Genomic DNA, 19,318 nt, shown 5'->3' on the forward strand with positions numbered 1-19,318 from the left:
GTGTCACCTGCCTAATTTCCGTTAACTGCCCTCGAGAAACAGCCCTCTGAAGTCACACCTGTTCATAATGCTGTCCTGGTGAACCTCCCCCTTCTCCTCCACTCTCGGTGAAATGCTTGTGGAACACGTCTCGCTTGTCCCGCGTGAGCCCCCTAGTTGCCCCATAGTAGAATGGGGGATGTGAAGATTTCCTCACAATGAATGGAAACAAGGGCTGTGCAGATACTCACATTTTCCAAGCAGTTCCCTTTATCGCGTTTTAAGTCAGCAGGTATTAATTCAAACAAAAAGAATCCTGCTCAAAACATGTTCACTGCAAAACACCTAATTATGCTTTCCCCATTATTTGCAGTTATTATTTGCGCATTACTAAGTATCAGTCATTGATGATAATGTTTTCTGGCAGCATGAACTCATAAAATGACTTGTCTGAACTTATTATTATTGTTATTATTATAATTATTATTATTGGTTGTTGTTGTTATTATTTAGTTATTTTTTTATTGAATTAGTCATTTAGCAGACACATTTATTCAAAGCGACTCACAGAGACCTAGGGGTAACAAGCCACAATTAAGTCGATTTTATCTGCAGTTATTTGTCTTCTCTTTATTTCATCTGTTTGATTAAAAGCAATCTTTAGATTTTCTTTATTATTCTGCAGTTCAGTGACTCGTATTCAATACTTGTGTACAATGAACTTTGTGTTCTGTGATCAAAAGAAAATGGATGAAACAAACATAGGTTGGGTTCTGACAAGCTATTATATAATTGTATTAATTCTCACTGCTGGAAGACATTGTCCTGTTATCATTGATTGCTAACTAATAATGTGTTGACTGCAAATGGTGAGAAAACCATGACATTATTAGCTACATTATTCATTTTTAAAGGTAATCAGTATCTGCACAGCTGTAATAGAACCCCCAGCTGCCTCCTTCTCTCTAAAGGAACTAACCTCGATAGGGACAGTGCTGCTGTATTGAACAGACTGAGACGCACCCCAGGAGTTCAGACACTGCTACTGCCAGTCAAGTACCTCTAGCGCTTGCTTTGTGTTTTAATGTGCCTTCTGTCTGGTTTTGGGGGATGTGACTCGTGACAGCTCAATTTCACCCCCCTGTGCTACTCAATGTGACAATTTTCAATGTATTCTTTGCTTCTGACCAGCAACTGATTTAAATGTGGCCACGTGGCGATATCCAAGCTGAGGAAAATCACAGCAAATTAAACTGGTATCTTTCCTGTAGTTGATTTTGGATACTAGTATCTCTGCCCCACTCAATCACGACATGTTGTCAGCTCAGCTGGTTAGAAAAGCAGTGAAACCTGTTGATTTAATTAACTGCTTTCATGGTGTTCCAATGGAGATCCCAAGGCAAATACAGCAAGAGTTATTTGTGATGGTGTTTTTGAGTCCTGAAAAATAAACATCAAGCCAGCCCTAAAGTAATATTACGATTTGGACCTCGAGATAGGGTGTGGAGGAGACATAAGATGGAACACAAGAAAGAAACTGACAGACAGGAGAGGGGTAAGTAGCACGGAGAGTGTGAGAAAAAAAGGAATGTGAAGGCACAGTGAAACAATTAACTCACAGAGGAAAAAAAAAACAATATATATATATATATATATATATAATATATAGGATCTATCGATATATATATATTATGATATAGATATACAGAATATAGTATATATATCATGTATTAGTATGTGTCATGTAAGATGTAAAGTCATACATGTAAAGTAAGTCACAAGACATAAGCAGAGTACATTCCATTCAATCAGTGATGAAAAACACATAGACAGACAGACACTCACACACAGTGAGTGAAAATATGACATTACAATTACTTAATTGTTGACCCTGATGTATTTATTTAGAAAAGGACATACTGTATTTGAGGACATTGTGTTTTAATCTGTAGTAAATACTCATTTATAATTCTATATTAGATACACATACAATAGTTGCAGATCATGTTCTTATATAGATAGATAGATAGATACTGATATATTTATATATGTGTGTCTGCTCTGATGTGTTGTAATGTGTGCAGAGCTGTGTGTTCCTCTCCAATAAAGCCAGTGGATGTTTTTCGCAGGTCTCAAAAGCACAAAAATCGGCTCCCCCGAGCCGCACGCAAAGCACCATCGGCTACAAGCAACCTAGTGTGAGTAACCATCCCATTTCACTACAGCCTGTCTTACCAGCTGCCTGCTCCAGGCTGCTATCACTCCAGTAGCACTGTACCTCTATCTCGGACACTCTGTAAGACATCTCTCTCTCCCTCTGCCGGTCATCTCTCTTTCTGTATTTCTGCCATTAATCTCAGTCACACTGTAAGCATTTCTCTGTATGTGTACAATTAATCTGTCACGCTGTAAGCATCTCTGTGCCTCTACCAATCACCTCAGTCACACTGGAAGCATATCTGTGCCTCTACCAATCACCTCAGTCACACTGTAATCATCTCTTTGCCTCTACCAATCACCTCAGTCACACTGTAATCATCTCTTTGCCTCTACCAATCACCTCAGTCAAACTATAAGCATCTCTGTGCCTTTGCTGTTAATCTAAGTCACAGTGTAGTCATCTCTGCTCTGAGTCTGTCACATTGAAAGCCTTTCTCTGCATGTCTAACGTTGATTTTAATCACACTGTAAGAACCTCATCTTGTAAAAGGGTGCCATAGTGCAGGCATTGTGAAGCCCAGAGAGGGCTATGGGAAAACTGCAGAGTAACTGTGGTAAACTTTTTTTTAAAGATCTCCTGATTTACTATCTCTGCCTCTCCCATCGATCTGCTGTCTCACATCATGTCTCGTCGTTTAGACACACCTATACCCTAAAGGCTGCTTTACACTTCAGTCTTGCAACCACTGGGAGACAACTGTTCAACACCACCAGCTAGAGCTGAGAAAATCCAGCTCTGGCAACCAGTCTCCCTTGGATCACCTGACACTTGCATGACTAGAGAGACTAGAAATCAGCACAAACAACGGCCATGCAATTGAAGTATGAACCAATCTTAACTGCAGTAACGCAAAGGACCTGTGTTTTAAAGTTGGCTAAACTATAGCAAATGCCTCTTCCCGAAAGAGGTTGGGCACACTTTCTTGTGAACTAGACTTTCCCAGTGTTTACTGTATAGCTAGTTCTCAGTAATTACTGTATAGTTACTTCTCAGGACACGGACACTATTGGTGTATATCAGTCAGTTTCTCTTTACACTGTCTCTGAAACTAGTAGTGTGCCTTAATACCTTTTGCTTCAGCTGGATTGTCCTGTTTATACCTTTCTGTTTAATTCTAATTGAAGAAACTACAAACGTAGGCAGAAATGCCCAAGTTTGTTAAACCAGGTGAGACTGCAGGAATGGAAATAAGACTCCTATTGCATAGCAGTTTCACCCTTTCCAGATTTTAATGTGTGCTTGATTAGTGTATAGGTAACAAGCGCAGGTGTGTCTTATAAAACTCTTAGTAAAACAAGGGATGCATCAAACTGCTATGCAATGGGAGTCTTATTTCCAGCCCTGGACTGATAGGTCCCAGTGACGGGTACTTGGCTAACATACGAGATAAGGCCCCTCAACCCTTCAGGAGATGTAATCAGAAATGCTTATTGTCTACATTACATTTCATTGGCTCATTTACTTCAGACAATGCCCCAGATTCCATTGGAAACAACCGTTTCCCTTCCACTGTCTCAGATCTTTCCCTCACAGAAGACTTCTTGTGCATACGGTCACAGACACAAGTATTTGGGCAGTTTAAAAAAATGAGACAGACCACAAAGAATGTCATTTCTATCATTTCTAATTGTTCTGTTGAAAAATATCAATTAAAGTAGAGATTATTCAGCTTCATAATAAAACATCAAATTATTACATAACATGCATAAAATAAAAAATCTTGCAAAAATGAATTTCATACTTTGACAAAAGTATTTGGGCAATCAAAATATTTAGTATGAAACCAATTCGTTGCTAATTTCTGACTGTTATCATGATTGAAAACCAACACCCGATGATAATTATAGAATAGATACTGTACATAATCATCAAGTGCTGAAAAATACATTACAAATTTGTGATTAAAAAAGCAACAAAAATGGTTAAAACTAAAGTTCAGAAATAATATCAAAATGGCAGCGATACAATTAAATGAGAAAGGAGAAACTACCAGAAAAATTGCAGAAAAACTAACTTGGTTTACCGAAAAGCACTGTATGGGCTATTATTGACAAACACTGGAGAACAGGAACTACTGCAACTGTGGAAGACAAAGAAATGTTTCTGCAAAATCTGGAAAAAGAATCATTCGAGCAGCCTGCAAAATCCTTAGATTACTGCAAAAGATTTCACTCAAGTTTCAAGAGAAGATGATCAAGAAATTCACAAGCGAACAATTCAACAATATCTTAACAAGATGAATGTCCATGGGCTGTCTTTGGTGCCGCCTTTCGTTTGAGAAAGACATTAGTCCTGTTATGTTTCTTGGTTCTCCTCAAAAGGTAACTCATGACCTTCTTCGACTACTAACGAAGTTGGTTTACAATACCAGAAGAACAACATATTTGGAGGAAGAGGGGAGAAGAATATAAACCTCCTTCTTCCCCTCTTCTTAAAATTCTTTTCAAAAAGAATTAAAAAGAATCGAAAAAATAAAGATAAATTAGCAACGGTCACAAAAAAAAAAGACCAAAAGAGGGTTTTAACCTTACGGGGTTAATAGTAAACATAGGGTCGAATGCGAAGGTTGGGGGACGGGGGACCCCCTTGTACAAGGACGGTTCAGCAGTAAAAAACGGTGCACATATATATATATATATATATATATATATATATATATATATATATATATATATATATATATATATATTTGTATCCCTTTTAACCACATACCCCAGAAAGATGTGATAGTCTTTCTAACAACACTAACACACACACACACATCTGGGTGCAGTGTCACTGTGGTGGTTTGGAGTCGCAGTCTATAGGGCTGCATACCTGCTGTTCTTACACTGGTGGTGTCTGTGTTTCATACTGGTCTGCTTTACTGTAAAGCTCTGCATTACTGTGCTCTCAGTCAGATTGCAATCTATTCACAGTAGTGCTGCGCAGGGAACATTGGAGCAGAGGGTTCTTTTATGTAAGTCTAGCACAGTGTAATAAGGCACAGTGAAAGCTTGGTAAAGAATAGGTAAGCATTGTAAAGCCCAGAGAGGTATGGTAAGACATAATAATAAACATGGCATACCATAATAAAGTGCGTCGTAGAACCAGGAGAAAACTGCAAGATTACAGTGGTCAACTCGTGTAGGTGAGCACACTGGTCCCTGTGTGATTGGGGGGAGGAGCTTCAGATTGATGCTTTGCGATTAGCTGGTAGTATCGTTTGTCACGAGAATTCATTGAGAGACTGGGGACTACATTATGCAGACTGTCTGTTTGTCAGTACAGTGTGTCCTTGTAGTTCATTATTTTTGTTTTGTTCTCCATGCATTATTTATCTTTCTTTTTATTTACTTTCATGAGTTTATTTTCTTGATTCAGTTGAAACAGTCTTGTGTGCATTTTTGTTTTATTATTTGAATTAAAACTGGTGTTGTTATTGATGACAGTATGTTTACTGTGTTCCATTTGAATTGTTTTCAAGTATCTGAGCTGCCCCCAGAGAGAGTGTGTGTGTGTGTGTGTGTGTGTGGTGTCAGTGTGAATACTCAACTGTTGAGTTTTTCAAATAGTTTTCTGTGTCAGAGTGCTTAGACAATGAGTTCAGGAGCTGCTCTTCAGTTCTTCCTGCCTGCCATAGACATGTGTAATGTAGGTTAGATCAGTATCTTTATTAGTAAGCACCAGCACCATCTAGAGCACAGCAGTGTATTGCCAGCAGAATTCAAGAAATATTGTTTCCAAAGTTGCAGATCACTAGATGGTGCTAGCTCTTACTTTTGTAAAGACACTTAGTCTTACATATGTAGCTAGAACCGAAGAGCAGCTTGAGTGCATGCAAGAGTGAGTGTGAGAGGGCGAGCCTGAGAAGTAAATGGTATTTCTGTTTTATTATTTGAATTAAGAACTGGTGTTGTAGGTCACATTGTCTTGTGTGGATAGGGCGTGCTGTGTAGCCACAGTTCTGCATGTTGTACCTCAACTGTCTCTTTCTTACACATGCAGGTGCAAATTCTCAACAAGAAAGTGGACTTGAGCAAAGTCACATCGAAATGTGGTTCCAAGACGAATATCAATCACAAGCCAGGTACTGCAGCGTCTCTCTGTATGTCTGTGTGTCACATCAATCAATCAATCAAATTTATTAGGTATAGCGCCTTTCATGCCAAGGCATCCCAAAGTGCTTCCCATGACAAATAAATATACTTTACAATAGTGTAATATAATATACAATAAAATATCAAGACATCCAAAAACAAATGGGAATAAATAAATAAAATAAATAAATAAAATACATATTAACAACATTCTAAAATAGGCCGTCCCAATCTGCAAAAAGGTCTCTGCATAAAGATGTGTTTTAAACTGATTTAAAAGCATTTATTGAGTCCGCTTTATGGATTTCAGTTGGAAGATTGTTCCATAGTACAGGTGGATAATGACTAAAGGCTCTTCCACCACGAGAGTTGCGTTTTTATCATTGTAGTCACCAGAAGCCCAGCATCAGCAGATCTCAACTGGTGTCCAGGGACAAAAGGTAAAAGCATATCATTAATGTAAGCAGGGCCATTTCCAGAGACAGCCTTAAATGTCATTAATAACATTTTAAAAATAACTCTATACTTCACCGAAAGCCAATGCAAGCAGGCAAGGACAGGTGTAATATGTTCAAATCTTTTTCTACCTGTCAGAATTCATGCAGCCATATTTTGAATCTTCTGTAAGTGATTGATTAGTTTACAAGGTAGACCGGCCAATAGGGCGTTACAATAGTCCATACAGAATGAAACAAACTCATGAATTAAAATTTCTACGTTAGATTCTGTAAGATACTAATGGACTTGATTTCCATTACATGAGAGTAGATGTTGAACTTCATGCTGATTTGAACTCGGCTCTCGCCAAGATAAGCACCAACTAAGACGTAGCTTTACAGTAAACTAATGTGATCCATCTGCATCTCCATCCTTTTGTGTTGTTTTCCATGTGATGATGTAGATTTCTGTCTGGTGTTGATTGCTGAATTGTAATGTTATATTTCGCAAATGATAATAAGCAGACTTCACTACAGTTGAAATGTGATGCTGAAAACGAAGAGTAGAATCAAATAAGACGCCAAGACTTTTCACAGCATGCGAAGAGCTAATGGGGGGGCTGCCAAAGGTCATTGGTTGTGGGATTTTATTTAATGCTGTTTTAGAGCCAATAAAAGTAATTCAGTTTTAGTTGCATTTCACTGCAAAAAATGGTCTATGTGTCACAACAATCACAAGCCAGGCACTGCAGCATCTCTGTATGTCTGTGTGTCAAATCAATCACAAACTAGGTACTGCAGCGCCTCTCTGTATGTCTGTGGGTCTTCTGTCTCTTCTGGTTCATGTGTTGTTACTCTGTTGTCCACAAACAAACAAATTAAAAAATAAAGAACACATTAGGAGCTACAAACAAAGCAATAATGTGCTACATAGATGTCAATTTATTGTTTAAACTCCTTTAGAGATATTAAAACGCTGAGCTTCAGATCATTCTGAAGTTTATTTGAGGACCACAGAGCAAAAAAAACGGTATGCCTGTTTTTTCCCAAATTCCTTACAAAACTTTATGGGCTATAAAATGTCAGTGTTTAGTTTCTGACTGACATTGATTGGCTGAGGTGCTAAGTGCTGCGTCTGTTTCAGGTGGTGGTGAAGTGAAGATCGAGAGCCACAAGACAAACTTAAAAGACAAGACCCAGTCGAAGATAGGCTCCATGGACAACGTGGGGCGTGAGCCAGGCAGCGGCAATGTGAAGGTGAGGGTCAGCCCTGTACTGTAAGTAGGCTTGCTTGCTTTTAAAGTGATTGTAGCTAACAAAGTAAATCCACAGACTCTACATGCCGTGCACATCAGTTCACTGTGTCGGTCTCAAATGGGTAGTTTTGAAAGAAGCCTATGTTAGCAAACATGTATTTTCATTTCAAAACATGATCTCTGGTAGGTAATAAATACCTGTTTGTAGGCCGTGCTTTTAGTTAGCTTGGTCATTTCACTTGGAGGGTGAAATTGTCTCACTACTTCAGCTCCTTTTTACCAGCCAGGTGCTTCCCCTATTGACTGACATGCTTTCAGCCAGTAACTGTTGAGGCTATTCTTTTACTGTGGTAAACTTTTATAATGACATCGACCTACCCGTCCTCCATCTCATTCCCATCCACCTATTGACACCCCACTGTCCCGCTGTTGTGTATTCTAGGGTGAGGAGGAGGAGGCGGCAACTGAGGGAACTCTGGCTCCCCCTAGTGGCCCTCTGACTGTAGCTCCACCAGGGAGCGAGCCACGGGAGAATGGAGTAAGAGAGACTCCTGCCTGCGCCGGGGAGACGAGAGAGACAAAGGGTCTGGACCCCCACATCCCAGAGACAAGTAAGTGAGACCTGCTTATGTCCCCCGCCTGCTTCAGGCTGTAGAGTTACTGACCTGCGAGGGGCACTGTAGTGCAGGCCAGGGTTAGAGTCACAGTGCTTGAGCTCCGTGTAGATGGGATGTAAAAGACTGTGGTGTGGAACTGTGAGAGCAGTGCGCCTTGGATGAGATCAGTTCAGACTGCCGGCACCAAGAAACGATTCCCATTTGAGCTGCTCATGAGCTTTAGTGTGCAGTGACCTTTGGATAAGATACTGTCTAATGAAGCTCGCCGTACAGTAGAAACTAAGTAAGGCTGTAAAGGTTTAAAAAACTAGATTCGGTGTTTTACTAATCGTATAACCGAAAATGTCTTGTTTTAGAGGGTCTTCCTTAGATTTTTCCAGCACTGTAATTTGAAATATCAAGCTCACTGTAACACTGAATCAGTTGTTTTTCTTCATTTGTATATAAAAGTTTAAACAGTAAACAGTGGTTTATAAAGGATATTTAAGCATGGAATTTGTTAAATGCAGATTTACAGCCCCTCCTGAAAGGTTTTTCAGGTTCATGGAGTGTAAACAACTGTAAGTCACTGATACTGTTTTCACACACAATATCCCTTTTACTGCCTGCATTGCAATCTGGGCAGCGGGTCCAGTTAGCATGCATTCTTGATGCTATATTAAAACCTATTAGTAGACATTTTGTCCTCCTAAAGCACTTTAAAATAAATACACATTTACAAAGAAAAACCTGTTTGTCACTGGCAGCAAACGTCAGCCAGCCAAAACTGTGTAACAGAGTATTGCTACAGAATCTCATAAACACCCACCCACTAAATAACGCTTTAAGAAATGAGCATGGAATACTCTTCTGAATAGCTTTGGTGTCTATTACCATACATTATAATACAGTAATGGAAATATTACTCCCATTGTATAGCAGTGTGATCCATTCCTGGTTTTACTAGGAGTTTAGCAAGACACACCTGAGCTTGTTACCTATACACTTTGTCTAGTCAAGGTTGTAGTAGAACCTGGAATGGGTGTAACTGCATGAAATGTGTGTATGAAATAGGAGTCTTATTTCCATCCCTGTACTCAATCCCTAATTTAGCAGCATTGTGCTTCCATGTTTCTGAGCTACTCTGAACTAGCCTGAAGGAGCAAGAGAGGGGCAGAATCCACTAGGATTTAATCAGATCCTAAAGAAGATACTTTAGTCCAGTCCAGTCCAATCAAGTTCAGATGGGCTAATCAGGGATTCACTGTTCTCAAACACCAGGGTCTCCCTCTTCATCCGTTCATTCATTTTGTTCATTCATATCATTTATTTTGCAATTTGTTAACTTCGTTAATTAATCATCATGCACTTATTCTGATTTAGTCCATTGTTTGATTATTACATTTGTTTTTTTTGTTGTTTTTTTTAAACATCCATGACCATTAATCCTCAAAACAGTATTAACTTTTATTTTTCAGGCATCTAACCCTGCTATGTGGTATCACCCTGCCCTTTCCACTACCCCCCCCCCCCCCCCCCCCCCTTTGCTCCCTCTTGACCTATCTCACTCCCATCTCTTGCCTCCTCCCTCCTCTGCCCCCTGCTCTTCCTCCCGCTACAGATTGAGTCTCACAAGCTGACGTTTTGCAAGAATGCCCGGGCTCGCACAGACCACTGAGCCGAACTCATCCACAAATCCCACTCCCGAGCCGCTACGTCATCCCTTCCCCCGCGATCACACAGCGCCTCTATCAGCGAGTCTCTAGGCTCCGCCCGCTCCCCGCCATCCCAGCATGCACACTGGCACACGAAGTCATCGCAGCGCTGGGCTGATGGGGGGCCATGACTCTGCCTCCCTCTCTTCTTATACTCTTCTAGCGTGGTTATCTTTTCTTTTATCTCTCTCTTTAGGTTTTTTTTTTTATTGTAAATAGTCCGGGATGTTTTTAGGTGGTTTCTGTGCAGGTGCAACTGCATTTAAACACCCTGGCTGTCTGTCTCTCGCTTTTGCTCTGTCTCTCTTTAAATCAGTGAAACTGACAATTAGGAATCACTTTATGCATACTTGGGAGGGAGTTCTTCCCCCAGGAACAGACCATGTTTGATCCTCTGATAATGTAGAAACACACATAGAAAGAAACTTAATAAATTCAGTGACAGGAGTTTGGCCATTCTCGGTGTCCGTAGCATTAGTATTTCTGAACTTGAGTGAATAATAGTTGTGGAGGAACCTCTTATAACCAACCCAATACAAGTATACTAGTGTAGACACAGCATTCGCCAGCTAGTTGAGCATCCAAGACGCACGCGGATCCAGGATTAGTTTAGATAGCAACTGTTGTCCTCTGTTTTCTGCTCATTGATGTCACAATAGAAGTTTGAATAGTGCCTTCCCTGTTGTAGTCCTAGCAGAATGGGGCTAGTTTGATCTCAGCACAAACTCTGCATGTGCACTTGGGGAGGGCACTGCGTGTATTGAATGAATGTGTCCTGTGATTTAAATGGAGAGAGCACGTCATTCCTTATTTATTACGTTTTTTCAAAACGTTGTTTTAACTTCCTAACTATTAAAGGGTTGGCTACAGGGTTGCCCTTACAAATGTTTCCCCATAGTAAAAGCATAGTGAGATTTAAGCATGGTTAAACGTAGGTATGCATTGTAAAGCATAGAGACTTGTGGTAAAGCCTATTAAAAAAAAATTGGCAAAGCATAACCCTTATAAAAGTTTCCCCAAGTAAAAGCATAGCAAGTGTAATAAAGCTCAGTGAAAGTACGATTATGCGTAGGTAGTAGAAGTAAGGTAAAGAAAAGATGTTAAATGATGGTAAATGCATAGCAGAGCCTGAGAAAGGCATGGGATAATGCCAGTGGTAAACTTTTATAAGGGCAGTAACAATGAGATGTATGTGTTGTTTTTTTTTCTTGTTTTGAAGTGGAATGAGCCAGTGTGTTTAAAAGCAGAACCACTGAACCCAGACAACGCTGCCTCTGATCTCCCCCTCTCTGTCACTCCTCCACTCTGTGATACTGATACATGACATCTAGGAGATTTACTGTTTGAACTTAGACTTTTAAAAATCTTTAAACTGTTTTGTGGTGAAGTGTTTGAATATATTACTGTATAATGAATAACTGTGCAATGTTTGAGTTTGTTTTTTTCTTTATCTTTTCCTCTTAAAAAGCAATATGATATGCTTGTTGTTAATCTGGTAAAAAGCTTGTGAGAGACCAAGTGATGTGGAAAGTGGGAGCGTGGGGTATTTTTTGAGTGGATTTTTCCTCCTCGGAGGGGAAGAATTTCATAAACCATTTCTAAGGCAAGGGAAGGTTTTCAGTTTGAATGAGGACCCTAGAGATTGAGGAAAGGGATCTAGGAGTCACTTTGTATGGAAAGTGCTATTGAACAAGGGAATTTAGGAAGAACATTCTTGTCTCTGACTTCAGCTGCTTTCAACCTCCATGTTTTTATTATATTCTCCATGTAGGGAAAGACTGACAAATTTGGTTTTTGATCAAAAAGACTATATGAAAGAAAGGTATACCCCCAATACAATCATATAAACGTTGTTACAATCCTACTTCAACTCCAACTTATAATAGGAAAACACATATATTTAAACACAAACATCATGGGAGATTCCTCTCCCATTTCCTTATTCAATATCCAGTCGTTGAGGTAACCACCTGTTAACTCACAGCTTTTAACACACCTCCTGTTCAGGAGGGAGGGGGATGGAATCATCCCAAATCTATAAAACATTCTATGACACTTAAATTCTATTACTTAAATTAACTAAGTTGACTTAACGTCCTACTTTCGTTGCTGTAAAAGCCGGTTCAAACTGGTGTGCGCTTTGTTTCTGTCTCTGTTCACATGTTGCCCACACCTACAAACTTCTTTCCATATATCCGTGTATCTAAACTAGACACCTGTTACGTTTGGATGTCCAGACATTTCATTTGTGACTTCTGAGTCTATGACAGGATGTAGGTACCTGGTTTGCTTCAGTAAAGAAAGCCACAAAGTGTTCCTTCTGAACGTTTTTGCATTAGCTTATTACATATTTAAAATATAAAACTGTATAATCAAAACAAACTTAGAGTCAATAGTCAATTATATAACTAAAACTTTATGCAAAAAGCCAATTTTAATTGTAGAGCAAGCAAACATGCCCTTCGTGGTACCCATTTCTACACTCCTTAAATATATCATTCATCATTGCTGAAGTTTTCTTTAATGTAGCAGCAGTTTGGCCTGTCCCAGTCACCACTCACTGGAGTTTACCCTTCCCAATGGCAACACCTTTTATAGACTGGCTGAGCATCCCTTCCCAATACTGTGCTTGTACCGTTCATTAGATGTTTTCAATCATGAAAGTCATAGAAAGTATTTAAACTGCATCTATATCACAGCAGCACTCTTAGAAGCGGGTGGCCAAAAAAAGGAAACTGGTTATGATTGGAGACAAGAATGTGCTTTGGTTAAATGGTAAGCTGCTGTAGGTAGAAACCGGGTCTAGCTGAATGTACAGTAAGTAATCTTGCAAAAACTCCTTTTAACATTAGTCTTCCTGAGACTAAAAGTCCCCACTCCCCCTTTAATTAGCCCAGTCCTGGTTTGTTCGGAGGCTGTGTGTGTAGCTGACAAGATTCTCGGCATGGGAACAAGGGAGTGGCAGTCTGTAGTGCAGAAAGAGTTTGACTAAGGTCCCAACAGTGCAAGGCAAGTCCAGTAAGAGTTGGAGAGACTTTAAACACAAGTAGTAATTGATCCAGATCTTATAACACTGAAATCCCTGAAAACTAGGGTTGTTCCTTTTCAGCGTTTATCTATGAGAGCCTCACACAATACGATAATAAATCACACACCGGCTAGAGTAACATATTTGACTGGGGTTCTTCATTGGAACACTTAATTATGCAACAGGTTTCACCACTCAGTTTGTGAGTTTCTGACCAGCTGAGCTGTGATTGAGTGAAGCGATACCATATCCTATTTTGCTGGTCAGGAGCGAAGAATAGAAAACCATATTAAGTTGCAAAGCCTCTGCAATCCATTGGTTTCATGATATTTCAATAAAAGAACCAGAGTTATTTTACCCTGAAACAGCTCAAAAACAAGAATATTTATTACAGCATTGTATCAGCCTCTAAAAAATAGCTATCTAACTTGAACTATTTTAATAATTTGGTGGAACTCATGAAGTTGTTCTGGCCATTTTGTTTATTGCATGTGGATCATCATCTTTGCAAATCATTACAGATCCTGAGGTTTCAGCACCCCATAGCTGTGGGGAGGATTAACAAACCCACAGAATTGTGTCATAAATTTTTTTACTTCCTGTATCGTGAACGAGGAACGGGCAGATAGGCCAAACCGTCTGCCTCAATTTGAAATGCATTCAAAAAGGGAGGCTGCTTTAAACAGGATCAAGTGTGGAACATGCATGCATTCAAAAAGGGAGGCAGTTTTAAACAGGATCAAGTGTGGAACATGCATGCATTCAGTAGTTATGGTGGATCATGGGGAGCGAGGAGAGGGTCTTTCACTTTGGATCCATTTGAACCAATAGAATTCTGGGTACTTAGCAAGGTGCTGCTGTCTGTTATTTGAGAAGTCATTGTTTTAAAACTTCCACTCCATTGAAATCTGTTTAATGTGCTGAAGGACAAAGCAGTGCGCTGAGAATTCTCAGTTTATTTTTTAAATAATGCAAGTTCTAACAGGGATCAAAATTAACTGGGAGAGGGAGATGTCTTCAGAGAACAGGCAGGGCTGCACAAACTTTGTTTCTCTTGTCCTCCCTGTCTCTACAGATCTAAGAGCACACAGGTTGTATTGACACATGCCCACCTCACTGCACTTGTAATTGTTTTATATAAAAATAAATTAATTGCTTATAAATTAATTGCATGATTTCTAATAGAAAGTAATTAAAAAAAATGCCCACAGTCTTTCACTGTGTTCAAATGCTGAAACAGGAAACCGATGATAAAAATATTGAAGGAAAAAATATGTTGCATTATGTAATATTGTTAATAATTATTAAAAGACTAAATCAATAATGCGTAATTATCTTTTGAGCCCGGGGGGGGGGGGGGGGGGGGATATTATTACACCTGCACCAAAAATGAATTGTGGGACATTGGGACTTCTTGTTTTTCTAAATTGGGTACCATCTCTTCAATAATTGATCCCTGTGCAAAGATGAACAGAAGAAACAAGAAGAAATGCAAATGTTATAAAATTAATTGAAAGAACTGGGCAATTTTGTTATTTGCATTTTTACAAAGGTGTTTGGGGAAACTTAAACATTTTGGACTACAGAGAATGCAATAATGTTTTTGTTTTCCAAGACAAAGTTAGATCAAAGACATTATTTCGAGTGACGATGAAAAGTTTGTAGATTATTTTTTTTTTAAATATATGTATTCAATATTTTCTGGTCGTACTCTATTGCCTATTGAACTGTGTGTTAGCAGAGTTTTATACATGGATATTATTAATGTGCTTGCAGTGCCACTTTCATTCTCGACTGAGTTCTTGTGCCTGTTTACTATAATGTACAAATGCTAGTTTCTACTGCTGCTTTCCACGCTCATCCTTGCTGTGTCTTCACAGATGTGTGTATGTATGTATGTATGTATGTATGTGTGTGTATGTATATATATATATATATATATATATATATATATATATATATATATATATATATATTACACATACACACAGTATATGTGCACGCAGATATCTGTTTAAATTCATTAAATGATTGTTGAGTACAACTGCTTTACGCACCTTTATTTTATTTTAAAGTTCTGTTATAGGGCAGGAGAGAAAAATGTAAAAAAAAAAAAAAAAAAAAAAAAAAAAAACAACTTTTTAAAGCACTTGTGCCGGTGAAAATTCAGATAACCTTTCCCCACAGACACAGATTGACAGTGCCTGCGAATGGATTACAGGAGACCTGTCGTCACAAACACCCCCTCCGAACACACACACAACTTGGGGAATGTCAGTAACAAGTGCGATGATCCACAGTCTCTGCTTGTATATTTGTGATGTCAGTCTCCAGCGATGCAGTTGAGAGATGTATTGTCTTGCTTCCTAGTAAAGCATAGGATGTGTAAAAAATGTATTAGAATAAAATAACACACAAAAGGCATGCAGAAGTATATGCTTTCTTTTAAGTGAACATCTTTCATTTGCAGGTTATTTTAGTTTTTTGGTTTATTTGGTTTGAAGGAAGTGTTTATTGTGGTACTTGTTAACTAGTTACTAATAAACCTAAATAAAGAAATATGAGAAATATTGTATGCAATGTCTAATGTTTTTCATTATTAAACACTTCCTCTCACTAATCGATGCCTTGACACACTTAAAACACTCAAGTCTGTTTCCAGTGCTGCATTTCTCAGGTACATGCCAAGTTCTTGTGGAGCACCAAGCTCGTTTTGACTCAAATGACTTTTATTAGTTACATGTGGTGAGCATGGGTTTACTTAAATGTATTAAAAAAAAAAATCAGTAACAAATATTTTAAATAAAAAAGAAATAGATGGGCTACAAAAAAAAGGGCATAAAACTGCAGTAGTGACTTCAGCGAGTGAAGGTGCCATTTTGACTTCACTGCTGTGATATTATGCCTTTTATCCTAATGGCTCAGGATGCAAATACAGCCTTCATCCATGTATGTGTGTTTGTTTTTATTTAGATGGATGGATGAATGAAGGAAGGCAGGCTATATTTACATGCATACATACACACACACAAGGTTTGGTCAGAACACCAATGTACATATTGCCTTTAATGTCCATTTGCTACCCTGATTTGACCATCCCTATTCAATTCTGGAGTGAAGGGTTAACTGGACAGGAGTTTCTGACTATTTAAACTTGTCCAAGGGTGTTTTTGCTAAATTATTTGTCATAGTTTTTACAGCTATGCGAGCTTCCCTGCTTATAACTGCATTGTCGGAACAGTGGAGTGGTTTCCAATCTGAAATATTATTTAAGTTTGGAGAGATCAAGGACTTACCGGTACTAGGAAGTGAATAACAATGAGTTAATGACAAGTGAGAATGATACTGAATGATAGTGAGACTGATAGGGATGGTGAATTATAGAGACAGCCAGTGATAGTAACAATCAAGGTCTGGTATACCTGCCGATTGAGTAGTACATTTTCATGAGCGGTTCCTTTAATCTCATGAAGATCCCCCCTTTTTTTTTTTTTTTTTTTTTTTTTAAAGTTATCCTTGGGCTTGCAGAATTTAAACCAAGCGCAGCTCCTGATAATGCCTTAGGAAAGTCCCAGTTGAAAATGTGTTGAACATGTTGCATACAAGCTGAAGTTTCAATGTCAGGTTCCCTGGTGGTGAAGTGAGACTCACTGCCCAAATCAAGGCTCAACAGCTCCTTAATAGGTATGAGGATCAGTTAGTAAAACCTGCCTCATGAAATAGATGTGCCACTTTAATTATAGCATCTAAAAACCCATCGATATCACCAAAATAACACCTACATGGTGGTGCTGGGAGTGTAACTATCCATGCCTTTGTCCTTCGGTGTTTATACTGCTTGCAGGATAAAATGAATACCTGACAACCTTAGCGATATGGTGACAGAGGCCATGTACCCTTAATGTTTAAACACAAAGGGGGTGATGTAAAGGTACAAACAAAGTGATTTGTGGGTGCAAAACCCTTGCAATGCTTCTGTATATCGTGTTCAGCAGCCGTAAAGTCTGATTTTATGGCGTATATAAAGATGGTGTTCACATGGCATTCTGCAGCCAGTATCAAATTTGCACGTTGCCATCATTAATCCATTAAAATTATATTGAAATGCATTCAAATGAAGAAAAGAGCATGGAATTGGGCAGGAAGTGGATACTAAGCGGGCGCAAACATTAAAATGATTTAAGGATTTTGGCTTGCACTAAGGCAATTGCTTACTTTCCAAAAACTTTACACCTCTTCTTACAAGGTGCAAACAAGTGTAGAATTGAGTAATTAAGAGCTGTATAAAAGCACACACCTGCAGAGACCTGTCACTGGCTTCAGGATGGCTGCTGTGGTTCACTTCCTGATGCGGCGACACTTGGCTCTTGTTGAGGAGAGACAGGAACGTGTCCGTTCGAGAAGTGCAAGACGAAGAAGACCCTGCATATTCAATCCAAGGGTCACTTTGTTTGGTATGTTGGAGAATGCGGTGCTGAAGTGTTATCGTCTCACTCCGCAGGTCATCCTAGACCTAATAGCTGAATTGAGGGATGAGCTAGGCCCCAGCGTCAATCTAGGGCCCACTATCCCTGCACATGTGAAAGTGCTGTGTTCTCTGCACTACTTAGCCTCTGGTTCCTTTTAGATCACAGTTGGAATGAGTGGAGGGATAGCCCAGTCCAGAGTGCTGGGCAAATTTCTGGATGTCATGGTAAAAAGGGCAGGCCAATACATATAATTTCCTAAAGATACCAGCATAACTGATGTTGGCTGAGGCTTTTCCAAACAACTCTGTTTCATGCTGAGTGACCTCAGCCGTGTGGACTCTCAACTCCTTCTAAGAAAACATTTATTTTCCATGCACCAAGATGACTTTACTGCCCTTCCTCCGACATTGTTTTTGCTTTGTATTTTCTTGCTCCAGAAATGTCATACAGCGACTACTGCTCTCTGTACCCCTAACTCTGCAAGTGTGCCACTAAACAGAATAGCTCATTGAGATCATTATTTGTCTGTGTTGAGTAATTGCATTGCTCTTAAGCTTATGTAGGCCTGGCTGCAATTATTTGCAATGTGCCTATACTTACATCACCCCCAAATTAAAAAAAAAAAAAAAAAAAAAAAAAAAACTTCACTGCAGAGTATTAATTTTAGCCCCAAGCCCACAGTGTAGATTTACTATTCTAAATGACCAGAAGGGGATTGACCACCACAATGAGTCGATGCAAAGGCCCCATAAACAAACTTATGTATATACAGTATGTGTGTGTATTATTCACTGTGACTGGTGCTCTAAAAAGAATAATGCCCCAGTTATATGCATTTCTCACTATGAAACTGTGCTGCAAAATCACATTCGCACCTACTCTATGTGCTCAGACAAAATTAAGAGACCATTCTTATGAGGATCTGCAGAAAAAAAACAGAAATAATGGAATAAATATTTATTTTAAACCTCATTTTCACATCATTCTGATACAGAATAAAGGTCTCTGCATGCTCTTCAACAGACAGAACACAGCTCCTTTGTTTCTAAGGCAATCAGATCCAGAGACCTCAACTCCCAACATGCTCTGTGGCAGTCAGTAAGCAGCTGATAAGAATACGCAACGCCAGCCCATGGGTTGCGTGAACAATGCCAGATTCTGTTCCAACAAAGTACAGTCGACCATCCCTGCCTTGGCGAGTGCTGACCACTCTGCACATCAAGCAACATGACTAACAGCCTGGAATTAAAAACTGGGACTACTATTGCCGCCCATAGAACTGGAGTCAAAGTCTCTTAGAGACACAGAGTGGCGAGAGTATGTAATGGTTTTATCTAGTCATGTTGCTGATCCTGAAATCATTGGGATCCTTCAACACCCAATTTGACTAAAGTTTTTAGATCAAACAGCTGCTCAGACGAGCACTCATGGGCTGAATGGCCTTCTCGTTAGCTGACGGAGAAGGCTTTTTTTGGCATATTCCTGTTTCGTTTCACTATAAACAGAAATCTGTTTTTTTATATATATATATATATATA

General features: G+C 39.2%; 1 protein-coding gene across 13 annotated transcripts in view; it reads left to right on the forward strand.

Annotated features, from left to right (window-relative positions):
* The window catches only part of LOC121312817 (microtubule-associated protein 4-like), a 128,506-nt gene extending 112,620 nt beyond the window's left edge, over window positions 1-15,886 (forward strand). For 9 of the 13 annotated variants that reach the window (XM_041244615.1, XM_041244603.1, XM_041244611.1 and 6 more), the window contains 5 exons: window positions 2,109-2,177; window positions 6,188-6,269; window positions 7,861-7,973; window positions 8,415-8,583; window positions 15,499-15,886. In XM_041244615.1, coding sequence (XP_041100549.1) covers window positions 2,109-2,177; window positions 6,188-6,269; window positions 7,861-7,973; window positions 8,415-8,583; window positions 15,499-15,509 — 444 coding nt within the window. In that variant the 3' untranslated portion in view covers window positions 15,510-15,886. Of the gene's footprint in view, window positions 1-2,108; window positions 2,178-6,187; window positions 6,270-7,860; window positions 7,974-8,414; window positions 8,584-10,046; window positions 10,144-10,189 lie in introns of those variants that run through there. The other 4 variants (XM_041244610.1, XM_041244613.1, XM_041244609.1 and 1 more) reach the window with 3 other exon arrangements.
* The last annotated feature ends 3,432 nt before the right edge of the window (window positions 15,887-19,318 follow it).

Source organism: Polyodon spathula, chromosome 3, assembly GCF_017654505.1.
Source record: "Polyodon spathula isolate WHYD16114869_AA chromosome 3, ASM1765450v1, whole genome shotgun sequence".
NCBI classification, from domain to species: Eukaryota; Metazoa; Chordata; class Actinopteri; order Acipenseriformes; family Polyodontidae; genus Polyodon; species Polyodon spathula.